Source organism: Pempheris klunzingeri, chromosome 22 (assembly GCF_042242105.1).
Source record: "Pempheris klunzingeri isolate RE-2024b chromosome 22, fPemKlu1.hap1, whole genome shotgun sequence".
Classification (NCBI taxonomy): domain Eukaryota; kingdom Metazoa; phylum Chordata; class Actinopteri; order Acropomatiformes; family Pempheridae; genus Pempheris; species Pempheris klunzingeri.
The window spans coordinates 13160853-13180276 of NC_092033.1; the positions used below are offsets into that span (position 1 = coordinate 13160853).

General features: G+C 42.6%; 1 protein-coding gene across 1 annotated transcript; it reads left to right on the plus strand.

Moving 5' to 3' along the window:
• Positions 1-3892: 3892 nt before the first annotated feature.
• LOC139222195 (zinc finger protein 11-like) lies at positions 3893-11416 on the plus strand. Its single transcript, XM_070854173.1, has 7 exons — positions 3893-4177; positions 6070-6272; positions 6624-6725; positions 6839-6934; positions 7071-7181; positions 8227-8350; positions 8513-11416. The coding sequence occupies exons 1-7, from the start codon at positions 4150-4152 to the stop codon at positions 11125-11127; spliced, it is 3279 nt and encodes a 1092-aa protein (XP_070710274.1). The 5' UTR covers positions 3893-4149; the 3' UTR covers positions 11128-11416.
• The last annotated feature ends 8008 nt before the right edge of the window (positions 11417-19424 follow it).

Sequence of the window (19424 nt, forward strand, 5' to 3'; positions counted from 1 at the left end):
GTCTCTGATGAACTCAAAGCTTGCAGGAATTCTACCTTTTGCTCCGTATGATGGCACTTGCCTGCACACCTGTCCTCCAGGTGTGCGTTAGATAATACTTATCAACTCTAAAAGTACTAAATGCTGAAGCAGACGCAGATCTCTCAGCAGCAGCTCTGCTGCTTAAATGATCCTCAAAAAGGGTAAAAACCTTCAATTTATTCATGTCTGAATAAAACCCTGTTGACTGGACCGTGACCAGTCTCACTCAGACATCCCAGTTTAGGAAAGCCCTCAGTATCTTTTATGAATGTAACAATGCAACAAAAGTTGAATATTTACAAAATGTGCAATGTCTCCATTTTAGCAACAAACCAAAAAGGATGCATCCCTCTGTTTCCAATGGCTTACAATGCAAATGTCTCTAAAGTGTCCTCATACTCTGTGATGTTGTTTCTACACGAATCTGACTGTACTTTCAGATGAGCGACAAATATTATAACTTAAAATATTGTAGCACACTCAAAATTACTTAAATATTTGTTTTGGGCCAAAAAAAACATATAGGCATATAAGAGTTGGGTATAAGTTCTGTAAATAGTTACAGAAGATGAAATATAGATATTATCCGACTTTATTTTCTTACCTACATACATAGCACTATATATTTTATTTTACATTCCACAGCTATTTTGTTTTACAAAAGTGAAAAAGATTACATAAAAAGATGCTTTAAAGTTTAGAAATTAAGCAATATTTCCACGAGTCTGTATTACTCTGAGTAGTACAGTGAATAACATGCCACAGGATACGGAGCTACAGTTTAAATGTGAACTGAAAGACACATAACGTAAAGAAACGAATGACTGAAAGAAGCCTGAATATGCTTTTATTTTTGGTTACATCCCATTGCGTATTTTCTTTAAAATGTATTTTGCTGGTTTTAAAAGAAGATTTCTAACTTATAGGCTGCCGGTCTGTTGAGTTTACCCCGGCAGCTTTAATCAATGAAGCTATTTAGACTAACTCTGGTTGACATGATTAATCCTCACAACATATTTGCCTTCACATCAAACCATTACACATGCCCACAATTGAATCGAAACTTTTTGCTATTTCAAGGTGAAATGTAACTTCGAGATGCAAACCATTTTGTCTCCGCAGAGGTAAAAAGGTTCATAATGATGTCAAGCACTTTTTTGTGCCAGTGTTACTGTAGCCTCACACACACACACACACACACACACACACACACACACACACACGAAGAAGCATTAGTATTTCAGCAGTGAGCTTAAGTTTAAGTCTTATTATGATCAAACAGCAGCTGATTATGGCTCAACAAGAAGAGAATAAGCCGAAAGACTTTTTTTTTATTAGTCTTAATGTTACGCCATTAGCAAAAAGACTAACTTTAGCTCGCCCCTGTACTGGTGCTTTTGATTCCAAAGTGGGTCAAAGCCGTAGAGTAAATGTCGGTTCGCATGGCTCTTCTTGTTTAATGTTGTTGAGAATGTGCTTTGTACACCAGCTTTGTCTGAAAAGACTCTCCCCTTAATTTGTCCGAGCATTTATTTGCCTTCGTATTTGTTCCTGGTAATAAAGAACATTTCTCCTAGACGCAGTGGAAACATGCATGGGACACTCACCAGAATTCAAATCCACAAGGGGGGGGGGGGACTTTTTGCTATTATTTTTCCTTTGATGAGAACATGTATATTGTACAAAATATATATATATATATAAATATAAAATATAAATTATACATGGTGTGAGAAGCAGGGATGTGGTGGAGTATAACAACATAAAGGAATGTTACACTCGTGCTACAGTTTCTGTGGTTCCATGACATGCTTTTGTGGACAGCTAATAAACAACCAGAGTTTAAACCATATGAAGGTCTGTTTTTTTCTTCATCTCTGACATGTTGTTTTAGGCTGTTGTTGTCTGTCGGTGTGACTTTTCAAATATTGTGACATACCCTCTAGTGTGGCTGTAGACTCTGAGTCCATCACCACAGTCAGAACAGTTTCTAGATTTAAAACTCAGAGTTCTGACTTTAAGCTCAAACTTTTGACTTTAAACTCAGAATAATGACTTAAATCTCTCATTAATTCATGTAGGCTGTCACTATATAGTGAGCTCGTCATTTTGTATTGCTGTCTGAATATATAGCGAATTATTACACCCTATATAGTGGACTCAAGTATCCCATAATGCTTCAGTGCTCATAACACTATATGTGGACTTGCTCTTACATGACCACAGCTCATGGGGAGTAGAGTTATCTAATATCTGCAGAGATGTAAGAGGAACTCAAGGATTCAACCAACATTATCAATTTTTCAAGTTTTCAAATGTTCAATAAATCCCATGAAAACACCAAAACCAACAGTTCATTTATCCAACTCTTAAAACTCCAATGGGCTCAGTCCCAGTTTATTTCTGATGATGTAGATCTTCATATATATATTTGAAAATAATAATTTTCTACAATAACTGAGCACTGTAGTTTTTAGCAAATACGCAATTAATGAGGACTATTTTCTGCCGTGATTGAATATTTGTTACTCTACTGAGTACTGATTTATACCAGCAGGCTGCAAAATAACTACAGTGCCTGTATTTATAGTAATGAAGAACCATGTTACTCAGTGCAACAATGTGACCTCTTCATAGGTTTTAATAGTTTTTGGCAGCTGAGGAATAAACTGTATCAGACTGAAAAGACAATACTTGTTAGTAGGATCAATTAATTGTTGTTTGTTGGAAATGTTGACAATAAGAAAGTTCTAAACCATCATCACCAGACGCTTGCTTAGAGGAATCCATAATAGCAATAATAGGTGTGGCAGCAGATGAAGAAACATTTAATCATTACTCTTTATCAACATTTAACACTAATGCAGGGATCTATAATATAGGGAATTCAAACATTTAAGCAACATTATAAAACTTCTGTATATATAATATACAGACTCACAGGCGTAACAAATGACAGCAAACAAAACAGTCTTAGTTTAGAGTATCTTTATCTCACAAGGACACTGCACCATCCCCAGAATAAAGAAATGTGACAAATCTGGCCACAGCCCAGCGCAGGGGTGTTTTATCGATCCATTTACTTCGACCCAGCAAGTGAGTCAAGGTACTAAAAGTCATGACAGCTCCCTCACAAAGCCATTGGACTGTCTGCAGTCAGACTGATCAAGAAATACAAGGTCATAAAAAGTCTGGAGGAGGCTGTACAAGTTTGGCTGTGACTCCTATTTTGGGGATTTCCTTTTTTTTTGCTGTCTCCACAGAAATACACTGCACCCAAGGAGGAGCTGACCTCACAGAAGAATCGTACCGAGGCCTGCAAGTTCGATAATAATGATTCATTTAAGAAAAACAACATTTTTCCTTATAACGAAGCACAGGTCATGGCAGGTCGTGAGTTTGCTGATTTTATTCACAATGTATTTTTTTACCATCGGTTGGACAATTTGTCAGCTAGCTGGAAACACAGAATTTTCCATTATTTTTTGACATTTTATGGAGCAAACAATGACTCAGTAAATCAAAAAATTAGTCCCTATTATGCTCTATTAGTAATCCATCCCAGCCAACAATAATCACTGGTTCCATATACACAGGGTTAATTTTCACTCTCGTAGAAGGAAAATGATCATCCTCACTGCCAAAACGTCACCTGACACTTGTTTAAACATTAAACAGGCAGTCAACTATAACTAAATAACAATAAAGTTTGTATTAGGATTAAATGTTAACCGCTCATTTCCTGCAGTGGCCTGTAGGGGGCGGTAACGACCAAAGCAGCTTCATGTCAGGCTGACATTCCCCGGGAGAAGCAGAGGAGCATGTTTCTTTGGTGGCAGGCGGCGGAGCCTCTCTGCAGACTGTCCCAAAGTTGGCCAAATCATTACACTGCATAGTTCATAGAACATATGTAGAAGCAGGTCGTATGAGCAGACATGAGCCCGCAGAAGGCCGCGGCTACTGAATGAAACCATTCATTGTGGTGTTATTGACTACGCCTGCGCACTCTAAACCGAATATCGAGCCGCCCTTCCTCCCCGCCAACTAGCACCGCAGGGTCGGACGGACGTCGACTCACAACAACCCCGAGTTGGTTTTCGCATCTAATTGAACGCTTTCCGTGACAAAATGGAGAGTCCGCATCGGACACAGAACGGTAAGCCAGCGAGGACTCAATTATGTGTCGCCCATCGCGAGTTATCTGGTTTTCTTTTGGATTGTGTGCGCCCGATTTTGAACATGGCGTACCCCGCTCTGAGATGGCGGTGGCTTTGTGCGCTAACAGAGCGAGCCGATGTGTGCGGTAACGGTGGGCATCAGAGGGAGCTTCTCCTCAGCCAGGCTAGCTAGGTAGCTAACATTAGCCTAAGTCCTTACCGGTATTTTATCACAGCAAAAACACTTTAATGTAGCAGGTGGTGGCAACAGTTTGGCTACCTGCCGATCAAGGTTTGGGTGAGTTAGAGACTGAAAAGCAGCAGTGGGCTGTCAGATGCTGCCTTCAAGCAGCGTTAAGTCTGCACTGCTAATGTTAGCTTGGCGGCTAAAAACAAAAATACAAGACCACTTGAAGTCTGACAGTCTAACGGGCGTTGAGGTCTAAACATACCAACTAGTTTTCCTTAAATAAATGTGATAAAGAAAAGTAAAGTCGCATCAATTACAAGTACATCGTCCGTACTATTTCAATAACTTTTTTAGAAAAGAGAGTCTCGACTACCGCAGCCACTTTTATCCCTCTGCCGGGTACTCATGTGTGGTATGTCGGGATTCCGACACAGCTGCCAGTCCCTGAAGGCAACCGAGAGAAGGTGGAGGTGTAGCTGGTTGGTGAGGGGGGGGGGCACCAGTGACCCGATGGGGTCACTGACCCATCAGGGGCCAGTGACCCACCAGGGACCAGTGACCCATCAGGAACCAGTGAGGCCCAATGGGTCACAGTCTGTCAGTGGTTGTGTTTGGAAACATGACAAAAATGGCAATATGAGCGAAATTAAAAGTTTTTGTTGCTTCAGTTTCAATATCAACTGAAGTTATTATTTCAGTTGATTCTGTAATTAAATGTTTGCTAATTAATTAATCATTAATTGACCACACCATCATTAACATAAATTAGACCTGGAGTCATTAGTTTCCAGCTCTATGTCACTGGTTGGTTTTTGGGATTGAAGACAAAGTGTGAGTGAGCTACGAGCCACATCTCATCAGCTGCGTGTACTCTACTTGATTGAACTTAGTCAAGTTCATCTATGTTTTCATCATAGATCAACCTGCTGATTGGCTTCATGAACCGTTTTGGTCAATAAAATGGTGAAAACTGCCCTGCACAGTCTCCCAGTCCTGATTTAATATATTCATGTTGCTTGTTTTGACTACAGTCCAATGACAAGGATTATGAATTTAATATTGCATTTAAAAACCTGGAGCCAATACATTCTAGGTATTTTTTTAAACTTAGAATTAATTAGATGATTACCAAAATATTTGTAAAAAAGCTGTAAAATATCACATTTTGTTCTGCTAGACAACTAGGCCTATGTTCCGTCAGACTAGAAATGACTTTGGTTTGGTGTTATTTTAATAAATTAAGCATATTTGCTGGGACCTATGCAGGGATTTTCTGTTTTTTGACGGCCAATAAACTTTGACACTGATAATTGTTGATGAACCATCTTTATACCATGATACATTACAAAGTGCAGGAATTCAGTGTCTCCTAAAGAAGATGTATACATTGGACACTACATACACCAGAACATGGGGTGCCTAAAAACTCTTCACTTAAAGTCTGTAATGATAATATCTAATAATATTTTATTATTTCCTCTAAAAAGAATGTTTATTCCTATTTGAGTGTGTAATTCTCTCAAATTATCAAATCTAGTTCATGTAAATACTCTCTAAATAAACAGTAATTGAAGAGATAAAGTGTATTAGATTTTAACAGAAGGCCAGAGTCAGTAAATTATTGATATAATTTAGCTTTGAACATATTTTAAAGAGAACCGCTGGGATTATTTAAATTTGGCTTTGTAACACATTTTCCAGAGTTGCCTCTTCTGCTGCCATCCCTTCGCCTCTTCATACCTCCCCTGCGCCTGGTGTCTGCGGCCATGTGGCAGGTCGTCCAGCGGGGAAACGTGCAGGATTATGGGATGGTGGAGGAGTTCATCAGCACCGTTTCAGAAATTGTACCTGAGCTTTTGAATGCAGATCAGAAAGCTCAACTCCTGCTGGGACTCAGAGCGCGGGTAAGACTGCGAAACACTTTTGCAGCAGTTTAGTTTAGTGGTTGTTATAGCAACGTGTAATAACCAATCATTGTGCATCCAAGCAGCCCCCGTGGTTCAGCTGGGGAGCTGTATAATCATACCAGCATCACCATAAAATTCACAGTATCTGAACTATGTATTGTTGCTAAATTCTCGTCTGACAGACGTTACTGGCTGTCAGGTAATAATGTAGCTGCAGCTGAGGAAGGGATTTAATGTTTGACAGGAAATGTTCGTCTCTCACTTCTGAGTCTTGTTGTCGATGAATAAATATTTCCAGGTGCTGCACTGTCAGTTTTATTCACCCCGAGGTGAAACCGTTTGTTGCAGGTGGTTCTTGAACTGTGTCGGGCCGAGCAGATAACAGACACAGAGACCATCGAGATGCACCTGGAGCGGATCAAGGCCCTCGTGTCCACTTGGGCAGCACAGGTCAGCTCCCTTTTCGAGTGATGGAAAACGTGACCGCTCCGCTGACCTACTCATCGCAATTCATTCTTTGCTTTCCTCCACTTGAGCTACGTCTGTGCTTATTTCTGTTTCAGCCATGTTTTGCGGAGGTCGAATTTCCAGAATCAAACTTTGTGGATCAGGTTGAACTGCTGTTGAAAGACGCTGACGAGAGGGAGAAGTTCTTCCAGGTGGGTGGTTTGTCTGTGTTTATTGGACGGCATCCTTAATGCAACCGAAGCAATCTTGCAACAGAAGACGTTATTTGCACTGGTTGTTGTTGTTGTTGGTTTTAGCACTGAACTGGAAACTGATTCTTTTTTCCAGGATGTCTTTCCTACGGATTTTGGGCCTGAATATGACAGCGCTCTACAGGTGCTCATGCTGGATTTCCTGTCCAGACTGGAGAAGCTTCTTCCAGTACCAGACATTCAGCAGGTACCAAATCGTGCATTTGCATCATCAGTCAGCTAGAATAACCAACACACCTACATATCACCAAAGTGAATTTCTTTATGTTTAAAGGATAACTGCAGTGTTTATAAAGTCAGTGAAAGGCACAGATTGTTATTCAAAATGTCTGACAACATAATGGAATGGATCCTTACGAAGACAGACCTCTAAGATGCTTTTTGTTTAACCAAAAACAGCCATTCTGTCGCTCGGTTCAAAGCTAAGCAGCAGACTCCATTGACAAAAACAGTAGTTTGTTGCTGATCTACCATGATCATCATGATTAGTTAGTTAGTTTGTGTTATTCTGTAACTTTGGGGTTTTAAAGGGTTAGTTCGGATACAACAAAATATTTGTGTAACACACAAGCTAACTGATTGAGGCAGCGGTAAACCAGTTTTTGTCAATGGAGCCCCGCCTGTTTGAAGAGCTGTTTCTGGTTACACGAAAATGATCTGACAGGTAATGTACAGGCCTTAGAGTAAGTAACAGGTATGTTGTCAAACAGAAAACAAGATGACACATGATCAGCATGTGCAATTACAACCAATTGAGATGCTCCTAGCAAATACAGAACTTGCCTGAGAAAGTTTTTAAGTTTTCTTAAGTATCAAAGTAACCTGGTGATGGTTGTCTGATGTCCATGGGTACACTGCAAACTTTTAATAGCTGATTTGTCATACTTTTAATGTTGCCAATTTGCCAAATTGTAAACAAATACGCTAAAAAAACTAAATCAAGCTGTATGCCAAAGTGTAGCATAATTAATCATACCTTTATACTTCATGCTTTCATGCCCCAAATCCCATTGATATTAAGTTTTGTCATGTTGAGCTGTCAATATGTTTTTAACATTAAAGCTCAGGATGTCCCATCAACATGGTTTTTATGTCCCCACAATGTTGCCACGCATGCAAATGAATGCTGATTCTGATTAGCCCACCTCATTCTGAGTAGTAAAGAATCCCAGGGTTCACATAGAGCTTTGTTGAGTGTTTTTCTTTACTGTAATGTTGTATCTCTTCACCAGACTGCATCCATGCTCAGCGCCGTCCCATCTGCCCTGGAGGAGTGTGTGCACTCTGTTCCTGACCCCCAGCACCTGAAAACTGTGCTCCAGTACCACACAACACTTGGACATTTCGATTTCTGTGGTGAGTCAAGAGAATAAAACATGTTTTTTTCCCCCATAAGCACTCAGAAGAAGAGCTGAGTTTGTTTCGAATGTTATGCTGTGAGTATGTGTATGAACTGATTTAAATTTTTGTTTATAGCCGCTAACCATAAGACTAATGGGAGTGTTATTTTCCCCACAGATGAAATTCAAACCATTCCTTCTACCTTTGGGAATTGCATCCTCTCTTCGCTGTCCCTCCCTCAGCTGGAGAAGGTTGTAATTGATGCAGACCAAATACAGCTACAGCCTCCACCAGAGCAGATGCAAGGTTGCATGACTGTCCAGGTGGAGGGTGAAACTGTGACTCTGTTGGACTACATACAGATCGAACAGCCGTCAGGTTTGGTTGAGCCTGACGGTCAAGAAGAACATGAAGTGAACGAGGAGGAAACCACGGGAGAGGATGTCGGTGACGCCCTGAAGCCGGCAGCTTTTCAACCGCTGAAACAAAGCAAACGGCTCCAGTTGAAGAGAAAAGCTTTAAAAGAAAAGAAAGACTCAACGGCAGCTAAGAGGCAAAGAAAGAAATACCCCAATAATAAAACATGTCCTGTGTGCAATAAGATTTTCCTGCGAGCGGCAGCCATGAGGCGGCACCAGGAAATTCATTCTGCCAATCGGGATCTCAAGTACAAGTGCGCCAACTGTGACAAACGATTCAGGGACCATTACGACATGAACCGGCACAACATGCGCGTTCACGAAAAGGAAGAGCTGTGTAGCATCCCCAAAGAAGAGGAGTTAGGGGACCCCAGCACTTCTGAGATGTCCGAAAACAAAAACTGCACTCTGTGTGGGAAGTATTTCGCCCGTCGAGTAGACATGGAGCGACACATGAAGTCCCACTCAGAGGACCGGCCGTATAGTTGTTGTTTCTGTGAGAAGAAATTTAAGAACCCTTACGTTTTAAAGAGACACCAGAAGGAGATTTGTAAGAGCAGAGAGCTGAAGAGACCAAAGAGGAGAGAGACTCAGCGCTCAGCTCCACAGCCGCCATCGGAGGGCTCAACGGAGGGCAAAATCTGTCCCATCTGCAGCCGGATCTTGCCTTGCACCGCGGACATCGCAAAGCATTTAAGATCTCACACGGAAGAGCGTCCTTTTATTTGCGTCACTTGTGAGAAGGGCTTCAAGTACAAGGACACGCTGAAGAAGCACCAGATCATTCACGGTCACGAGGGGATCAGAGAGGAACAGAGCAAGACAGTGGAGCAGATTTTGGCTGAAGCTGAAGCCGACACTCAGAATTGTACCGACACAGGTGGCCTTGATAAGAAGGAAAATAATCTGGATGCACCTGCTGACACTTCTGAGGAGTCTCCATCCACGCCTGTGCAAAAAGTCACCAAAAAAGCCCCTAAAGTGTGCCCAGTCTGTTCAAGGGCATTTGACAGTGTCAAAACACTGAACAGACACATACAGTGTCACACAGAGGACCGGCCTTATCACTGCGTCCATTGCAAGAAGCGTTTCAAACACATGCATGGGCTGAAAAGGCACCAGATTTATGCCATTTGTCATAAGAAAATCACCCGATTCTCGTGGAAGAAGGAGCCGAGAGCGGGGCCCAGCCAAAGCGAAGCGACCAGCACTGACCCCCAGCAGGGGGCGCCTCTGAAAATACCCGTGTGGTGCTCAAACTGCGGCAAACACTTCGAATACCCGTCCGCCCTGAAGGAGCACCAGGAGAACATCTGCAAAGTGGAGCTGAGGGAGGTTATGAAGTGCGACGACTGCGGCAAAGAGTTCAAGAGCATGACCATGCTCAAAGTGCACCAGAGGATCCACGACCCGCTCTACTGCAAAGAGTGCGGGAAGATACTCGCCAACGAGTCCGCTTTTGAGAGGCACAAACTCATGCACAGGCCGATGCAGTGCACAATGTGCGATAAGACTTTCACCTTACTGAGACGCTTGAGGGAGCATTACGAGAAGCAGCACAGCTTCACCGGGCCGTATCCTTGTGTTCAGTGTGACAAGTCCTTCATCCAGCTGTCCTACCTCGCCATCCACCAGAGGATCCACAAAGGAGAGTTCCCCTACATTTGTAATATGTGCCCAGAGAAGTTCAGGTCCTCCAACTGCCTGACGGTCCATCAGAGGAAGCACACCGGGGAGAAACCCTTCCTGTGCTGGCTGTGCGGTAAGTGTTACCGCTCGGCCTCGGAGCTCACGGTGCACATGGGGACCCACTCCGAGGAGAGACCCTGGAACTGCCCCCAGTGCGACATGGCCTACCGCACGAAGCTGCAGCTGACGAACCACGTCGAGCAAATCCACATCGGCGTCCGGTACCCCTGCAACAGCTGTGGGAAGCAGTTCATGAAGGAGACGTCCCTGAAGAGGCACGAGCTAATCCACACAGGCGAGAGGCCGCACCAGTGCACCGTGTGCGGAAAGACCTTCCTGACGGCCAACGAGCTCAGGCTCCACAACAGGTACCACACCGGGGAGCGCCCGTACAAGTGCGAAGAGTGCGGGAAAGCCTTCATCCAGTCGGGATATTTGAAGTCGCACATGCGCATCCACACGGGTGAGAAGCCCTTTAAATGCGACATATGCGACAAGGGCTTCAGGTTGTCCTATCACATGAAGAAACACAGGCGGACTCACGCCGGGAAGCCAAAGAGCTACATATGTGAGGAGTGCGGGTTAGCCTTCCTCCATAAAAAGTCCCTCTGGGAACACTCGCTCGTTCACAACGTCAAAATGGAGCCATCGTTCACGGATGAAGTGAGAATAGAATTTCAGTAGAAGCCCTTTATACCTTCATGCAGGTCGTTTCCTTTTACAGGACGCTGATGATACGTTCTGAGCTGGTATCACAGTCACCAAAAGACACTTACTTTCTTAGCTCTGAATTTTTCTTTTCTTTTTTCTTTAATTTTCTAAGTTAATGCCCTCTTTCCCTATCGTTGCTTTACTGTGTAGATTCCCATGTTCCATAAAGCATATTGATCATCTACATGGCATGTATATACTGAAAGCTAATGAATTATTTCTGCTTACATGGCTTTTTGGAATAAATCTATCTTGAATATAAGTCTTGATCCCTGTTTTATTTCATGTTAAAAAAAAAAAAAAAGATTTGACAGAAATTCGCCAAATATTTGACAGCAGTTATTTGTTGAATGCAAAGGTTCACTAATTCCGACCTTAAAGCTGAGAGGACTTCTGTTTTTTTTATTTATCGCCTGTTGGTTGAACAGGACCAATGGGAAACTGTTTGACATCTTTGGTGAGACCTTTGGCACCTGTATTATTATCAATATAATATCAGCTAAATAGTGATTGACTTGGTATTTTTAGCCCAAGTAAAAGCTGTTGAAGTAGCAGTTTGTCATTATTTCCAAATCCAAAACATGAAATCATTATTATGGTCACTGAGTTAGGAGACAGATTAAAACTGAACTGACACATCACACCAGTGAAAAGGTCATTTGGTTTCCTAGTAATCTGTTTACCTTATGTCACATCTTATTGAATCTTACAATCATAGATTAAAGACTCCATCTGGACATGTTTTATGACAACAATAATCTATTCTGGAGATATTTTTTTTCCCCACAAAGAAGTTAAAATGCCCCCATCTTCGTTTAAAAAATGGCTTTCAGACGAAGGTGAAAACAGCTTTCTAGTGTTAAACTCTTGAGAGGCTCTTAAAAAGCGTGTGTAGTATACATTTTGGCTTGACCCTAACAGTCCTAACCTGTCTCTGGTATGATCGCAGTGTGCAGCAGGTCTACAGTACTGAAGCGGTCCAAGTGTTCTGTCAGTAGTCCTGTTCAAACAGAAGATGGCAGTATAGCAGTGGTAATGAGCGTCGGGGCTCAGCAGCTGTGCCTCACAGGAGGGGCAGAGCTGTCAGTGTTGCCCCCTGCTGCCACAGCTTGTGTTGGAGGCTGTTGTCCCTGCGAGCTTCCAGAAACATAAATAATACAGTGTTTATCCTTCATTAGCATCTACATCTCAATTCTCAGTGAATATTGATGGCATGGCAACCATGACGGCATCTGTTTGCAGTGGAATTTGTGGGAGAGCTTGTTTGTTTATGCGGCTTTTGAGCTTTATGCAACATAAATTTCCCAACAATTGTTTATACAGCCTTGGTGGCTGCAAATCAATATTTATCCTGTGCTCTTCCTCACAGTCCGTGTCACCTGACTGTTTGCTCGGCCTGAGTGACAGCTGAGAGCGCAGCAGCAGCTAGAGCAGCACCCCTGCCCGATTCCACAGAAACGGCTCCCACCTCTCCGAAAAATCAAAGGCCGACTGAGTCAGAGCCTCTCCAGAGTGTTGGGAGCAGATCACTTTTTAACCCAAAGCATATTGATTTATATGGGGCTATAATTGCTTCAGTGTGTCCTGGATTATTCCCCCCGTAATTGAGGCCTGGCAGAGGTCTCTTTCCTAGACATTGCCTCCTCGGTGCCAGGTGGTGGGCAGAGAGGAGCACCGCACCCACTCCCCAGCCAGCCGGAGAGAGGGCCAGGGAGCGGTGGCCCTTACCCCCCAAAACCACTCCTCGCCGTGGGATAAGCAAACAGCACAAACAGTACACTACCCTGCATGCTTTGAGGCATCTCACGCAGGCTCTCGTCCAGCTCTAATTGCAGTGTGAGGCAGCACGTTATTAGTAAGGCTGGATGGGACGGACGGCTTGCTGCAATATCACTGACACTAAAAAGCCCTGAATCTGTGCATTTTTTTGGATATTTTGCTCTCGTCTGTGGTTTGTCTCTCCAGGATTAGTTGTGTTTACTAAAACCACACATTAAGGCATGTAATTACTCTACATGCTATTGTTCAAGTATTTGTTTTGTGTTTTTGTTCATGACTCACAAGAACATTCCTGGATTTTGTAATGGGCGGAATGCTTGCACGCTCTAACAGGTCTCGAGATTACTGTGGTGTCACAGGTAGGCTTTTGCACGAAGAAGGACCGAGGTCACCTTTTGAAAGTTCAACTACCAGGACATTTCTGTTTGCAGTGTGTGCTGTATGTTGCACCTGCAGCGGTTGGTCCTAACCTGAATCTAAGGCGACCATAGAATGATTAATTATGTAACAAATTTGTGATGCACCAAAATGTTCATATTTCCTGAATTCTTTATTTCAACACTTTCGCCTTTAGAAATCCTTCAAATGAAACAGTCTGAGGAGAAGAGAAATCAGAATTAAAAACACCACGACTTGTTCACTAGCCAAAAAGGTTGGGGATCACAGCTTTAAAGCATGACCAGCCAATACTCTTTTAATATGATTCAAAGAATTGTTTGCAATGTAAAAAGAGGCCGTTTTTAAGCTTCTTTTTAGCTAATTGTTTTGGTTTTCATGGTGCATTTACTGTATGGTTCAGTGATTCGCTCTCATCAACTTGGTTTCCAGATGCAGCATTACACAACATTATTGAGCACGTTGGCGCCTTCAGGTGTTGGAGAGCAAGATGTGTTTCTCAGGGGGTGGAGACCAAAACAGAGCTAAAAGATAAGTGAATACTTCCATTACTTTAAGTGAACACTGCTCCATGTTAGCTATATGAGTAAATAAGCATTTAGCCTCTATTACGTTTGCAGAAACAACTTTATAAAGTGAGTAAATGTCAGGACTGTTTAAGTTCTTCTGTCCTCAACTGAGCGAAAAGGAATTTTTGAATCAAAATGACTGGTTAAACTGGTTTTTGGTCACTTTGGGCTAAAAACGCTAAAAACATTTTCTAACTCGAAGCAACATTGGAATTCATTTGGAGTCGTGAATGTGTCCGGTTTGGTCTCCACCAACCCCTGAAAGAAATATTTGTCTCTTTAGCTGCTGAATGATGACATTTGCCGCTAATGTCGTGTGTTGGTGCTAAACAGGTGGTGGGTTTATCTGAGCTTTTTCAGTACAGACAGCTGCCTGTCAGGTGATCATTCCCTGTGGGTTTGTCACTACAAGCAACACCTTACCTTAATACCCACACAAGTCCTAAACAAATCCACCACTTTAGACTAAAAGTCTCTTTTTGTCGTCCCCCCTGTTGTATGTTCAGCTACAGAGATCGAGGCACACTCACAGAACAGAGAAACATCTAATAAATAACAACCAGTGGCCTCGCAGCTCCACACTCGCTATGTGGCTCCATTGTTTTCATCTCCAGTAAATGCGGGGTGCTGCCTCCTCTCCCAAAAACTCTTGTGATAATACACATTTCGAGGAAACTTCCAGCATGTTCAGCGATCATAAACGGTTAAACTGTCCCAGAGACATTTTCGAAAAGTAGGTTTTGATCATCAACAGGCACCACAGAATTTCCTGGCCTTTTTGCCAAAATACTGTGACCCCTGCGAGTTACTAGGGAAACACAGCGTATCAAAACAAGCGCCCCATTTCTTGCTTTTGCTCCATGACGCACCTTTATTTCTTCCATATGAACAGTGTATGGCACCGCAGAGGGCTTTGATAACAATATCTGCTCTGAGTGCATGGACAACAGTGCCACACCCGGTTTAACCACCAAGCTTAGGAAAGTAAAACACACAGAAAAAAAAAAAACACAAATTACCCCTACAATCACTTGCAATAGATACCCTACTTTTCATTGTTTTTGCAAAGCTTTTTTTGTTTTAGTCAATTGATAAAAGAGGAAATATAACACAGAGAACCCACTGAGCTGGAAAATCCCTCAGACTAATCAAGAGAACAGAGAAAGATTGCTCTCCTAATCAAGTGTGTGTACGTACGTGCATGCGCTTGCAATGTGTGTGTGTCCTCATCTGAACCTGTGTGTGTGCCCAGACATATCCCCAGCCTCACACATTCCCTCCCATCTTGGGTACCAGCCCTGCAATCCCCCCCCCCACCCCACACACACACACACACACACACACAGCCCTCCATCCTCCCTCGCCACCGCGGTGTTCACGCAAAACCAAAGGCTGTATCTCCTTTTTCATCCACTCTAATTCTTCCTCCGTCCTCTCACTTTCATCCACACTCGTTCATTTGCATTCTGCACCACTGTCTGTATCTGTGTATCCCTCTGACTCGGACATTTGTTTGGCAGGAGAGACCAGACGGGATGCTGTTAACACTGCAAAAAGTGTCTCTCTTCAGTCTTTTCGTATTGCTGTCCTTGTTGCCAAATGTGCTGCATAAATTTTCTTTGGTGAGTATTACTCTTTTAACAAGGCAGATCAGTCACCTAATTTATCAACAAAATTACACTAAATTAAAGAAAAAGTGCTTTAAAAAGTGGGAACAAATTGTAAATAAGTGAAACTATCTTGCTGGCATCATTTTTTAACTCTCCCTCAGAGCAAAAAGTGTGATTTTAGAACTCACTTCTGTTCAAAATGACTTGCAAAAGTGGACATTTTTTGCAGTGAGCACTTTCTCCTTCCTACACCAGAAGGGAGTGAAAACAAGCCTTTCCCTGGTCAATGAGTTCACTGGGGCGGACGTCTCCTTAGACAAGTCTGCAGGGGGGTTTAGAGGGGGAGGCGGTGGTGGTGGTGGTGGTGAGGGGGTTCAAAAGTCTTGCAACCGAAGAGAAAAGAGAGTCAGAGTGAGGGAGGGAGGGAGAGAAACCTGGCACCAAGACAGTTCAGAGCGCTGGGCATTAGAGACGGGCGAACAAGGGAAGGTCAGCCTCCCCCCCCCTCCAACCAACCCCCCTTCTTCTCCTTCCTTCTCCTGCATCAGCAGATGTACAGCATAAGCCCATCATCGATACTGCCAGACCACAGCTACAGTGATAACAGGGACGTCTGCGATGAAGCTTTTACATGCTAGATTGTGGAGTTTTTTTTTTTTTTTTTTTATGTCAACAGGAAGTGAAAGATGAGATCATTTCACATCTAAGATCAGAGAGACTGACAGAGAGGCTTATGGGCATCAGTGACCGGCCACGTCCCTGATCTGATGCTAACAAGGTCATCCTCTGGTCTGAAAGCTGCTTTGTCTCTCTAATCGGAGAAGCACCATCATCATATTCCACGTTGTATCAGCAGCTTCTGACAGTGACGCAATCCACCAGGGGAGGCAAACAGAGACGCCGCTCAGTGTGCATCTCGCCTCCAAGCAGCAGTCCTGAGAGGAAGATAAGGCAGGTCACAGATTGAGGTCGTGGACCTGCATGTGCAAGTTTAGATAAAGAGCTGAGATTTTAAATGCAGATATGTTATTAATGCACCAGTCGTCTGCAAGTGCATTTTGTGTAAACGTGATGGTGTAAAGTAGTGCAGAAACTAGGATTACTGTCATCTTCGAATGATTTAGTCATCTTCTAATGATTTCGTCTATACAATATCAAGAAATCATGACAATTTCTCAGGGTGCAAAGTAACATCTTCAAATCACATGTTTTTTTTCCCCAGAAACAGTCCAAAAGTATTTAATTCACTATCATAAATCTTTATAAATCTTTTGCTTTTTATTGTCAAATCAAACCTCATTTTTATTCATGGTCAGCTTTTTTTTTTTTCGCAATAGCCATTAAATGTAATTACATTCAGCAATTATCTTAAGTACACGTTTTGGTGTTAGTAGTGGTGGAGTCCGCCATTCCTGCGCTGGCTTCAGATTACAAGGAAAATGAGGCAGATCAATTCTGTCTCACTGATATCAGCTGCACTGCAGTCGTATCAAAGCTGTTTTAAAGGTTGTATTTTTGGCATTTGTTGCCTTCACTAGACAGTGACAGGGAAGCAGCAGACAGGAAACAGGAGAGGTAGGGGAATGACATGCAACAAAAGCCGCCAGCTAGAGCCGATCCAGCGACCATGTGGCATGCGCTGTAACCATTCAGCTACCAAGGCACAGTAACTGTCTGAAGTTATTGCTGATGAACACTGACTTTTTCTTACTTCTGCTACTTCACATTAAAAGCTTTCAACTGGCAAAACACAGAAGCACTGAGGCAGCCACAGAAAATGTAAAGGTATTCGTTGCAATTAGTGTCAACTAAGATCACAAAACAACTACAAAACAGTAATTTTCTGCATTTTTTCATCAGTAGATCAGTTTTGAATGTCGCAGGGGGGAGCTGTAAGGTGAAAAGCTCCAAGCAACACACCTCCAACTTAACAAACTCTACTGTGCTCTGTTGTCGTTTCAAACTACTGAAGCTGTTTGCAGCATGAGGTTCAATTATTCTTTATTAAAACAACATGCATTTGTTTGGCTGCACTGTAAACACACACACCAGCTGCTCTTCTGTTGTATTTCTGGTAAAGTAGCTGCTCAGAGAGTGTTTGCTGTTGTTTTAAACCACACTTACTGTTACCATGGTAACCACAGGCATTGCAAAAATCAACCAGGGCTGTCTTTTTTTTTGTTGTTACTAACTAATCACTCATTCAGCTCAATGACTCCCAAAGATTCTGGCTAAAGACTGAACCCTTTCCCACCAATGACTCCACATCACGGCTCACATATGACGATGAGCTGTGTGCAGTTTGCACAAAGAGGGATTTTACAGAACTTCAAACTCATGTTGCAACGTGTTTCCCATCCTAGATCATTTAGTTCAAATCATTGTTAACAAAAATCCAGTGTTTCTCAACAAAAAAAGGGAAATTTTGACAAATTTCTGAAAAAATAAACGTTATGTCTTGTGACAGCAATGGTTTTTTAGATTCTTTTCAACTTGTGACTCCTCACATTTATCTTGCCCTGCCGAGACCCTCATGTTGGAGATCACTCATTCACTTCCAGTTAAGTTTGAACCTGAGTTGCCTCTGCAGCCTCAGCGCCATGAGTGTGATCCAGTGCTGTCCGTGTCATGTGGGGACATTTGGTCGTGCATGTGTTTTGACCCACTTTACCCCAACAACCCTACTTATTGCGTGTCTTCAGCCTCTGTCCCTTTCGGATCCAACCTTGCTTGTGATGCACTTGCGCACACTGGCCGAGCATGCTGGGATACGTGCCACTGTCCTGTTTTATGATTGGGTCACAGCACTGATCTCATGTTTAGTGACTGGATCAGTGTTGATGTCCCGTCCCTGCTGAAAACAACTCTCTTTAAGCCCTTGCCTCGTGTGAAGCTGTGGTTTGTCATTGCTGAGGTTTTTTTCTGTGACACAGTGGGAACATTGGGGCCCTTACTTTGACATGGTGAGGGTGGGTGCCTCTGCACAATGGGTGCCATCAAGTGTTTGTCAGTCCATTAGTAAAGCATCCGGCTCTGTACTTTGCTCCAAGGAAGCGACTGACATCTGAAAAATATGGAAAAAATGTCATTTTCATAATTAATTCACATTTTTTTTGTTTTTTCACACTTTTTCACATCAGTCATCGCTTCATGAAAGCATCAGATGTCATTTACAGACTAACCAGCGTGCATTAACTCAATTTCCACATACAAACCAGAGCAAATGTTTTATTTCTGACTAGAAATTACAGTGACAAAGTCCTGAAAGGCAGTAAATCCTGCACAGAAGCCAAAGTTTAGAGAGAGCAGGACTTCAGCTGAGGCTTTCTGGTCAACTCTGGCTTAAATTTGCTCTGTATTCAAATAAAAATGTCACATTTTTTCCAATTTCACCTTAATTCACTTGCAATTTTGTTTTATTTTTATGAGGCAGTCAAGTTAGTGGCACGCTGGTGATGAAATGGGGAAGTGGTTAAATTATTTATTGTGGCGGTAATTAAATCAAACTATGGATAGAAGGGCTGTTGAATTACGCGGTGCCAAATTACGCACAACAAGCAACGGCCATATCATAACCTCCAGCTTGTCTTTAACTTCTCCTCCGTGAGCTTTCAGCGCATAAAACAGTGTGTTGTCTGAGTGTGAGCTGCTGCTGGTGGGGCAGCGCCGCTTTTTCTATCTTGATCTGAACTACTAACCAAGTCTTAGAGAGATCAAAATTCAATCCCGTTCTGAGAAAAAAAGAGAAATGACGTTATTTGAATATGTGCCCAAAATCCTTAATGAATAACTTAGGACGAGTAGGAGGCAAATGCTGCCCCAGCTGTTTCCTGTTGAAAATGTCTGTGTAATGTAGATAAATGTGAGGGATTTTCTCTCTAAATCCGTCTCCTGTTCGCTAAATCTCACTTCTCCA

What these genes read in the sequence shown, in the direction of transcription:
- LOC139222195 (XM_070854173.1), top strand. Translation starts at nt 4,150, where the DNA reads ATGGAGAGTCCGCATCGGACACAGAACG. An exon ending in TCCGCATCGGACACAGAACG is followed by an intron (nt 4,178 to 6,069) that starts GTAAGCCAGCGA and finishes CACATTTTCCAG; the next exon opens with AGTTGCCTCTTCTGCTGCCA. An exon ending in TGTCCACTTGGGCAGCACAG is followed by an intron (nt 6,726 to 6,838) that starts GTCAGCTCCCTT and finishes TTTCTGTTTCAG; the next exon opens with CCATGTTTTGCGGAGGTCGA.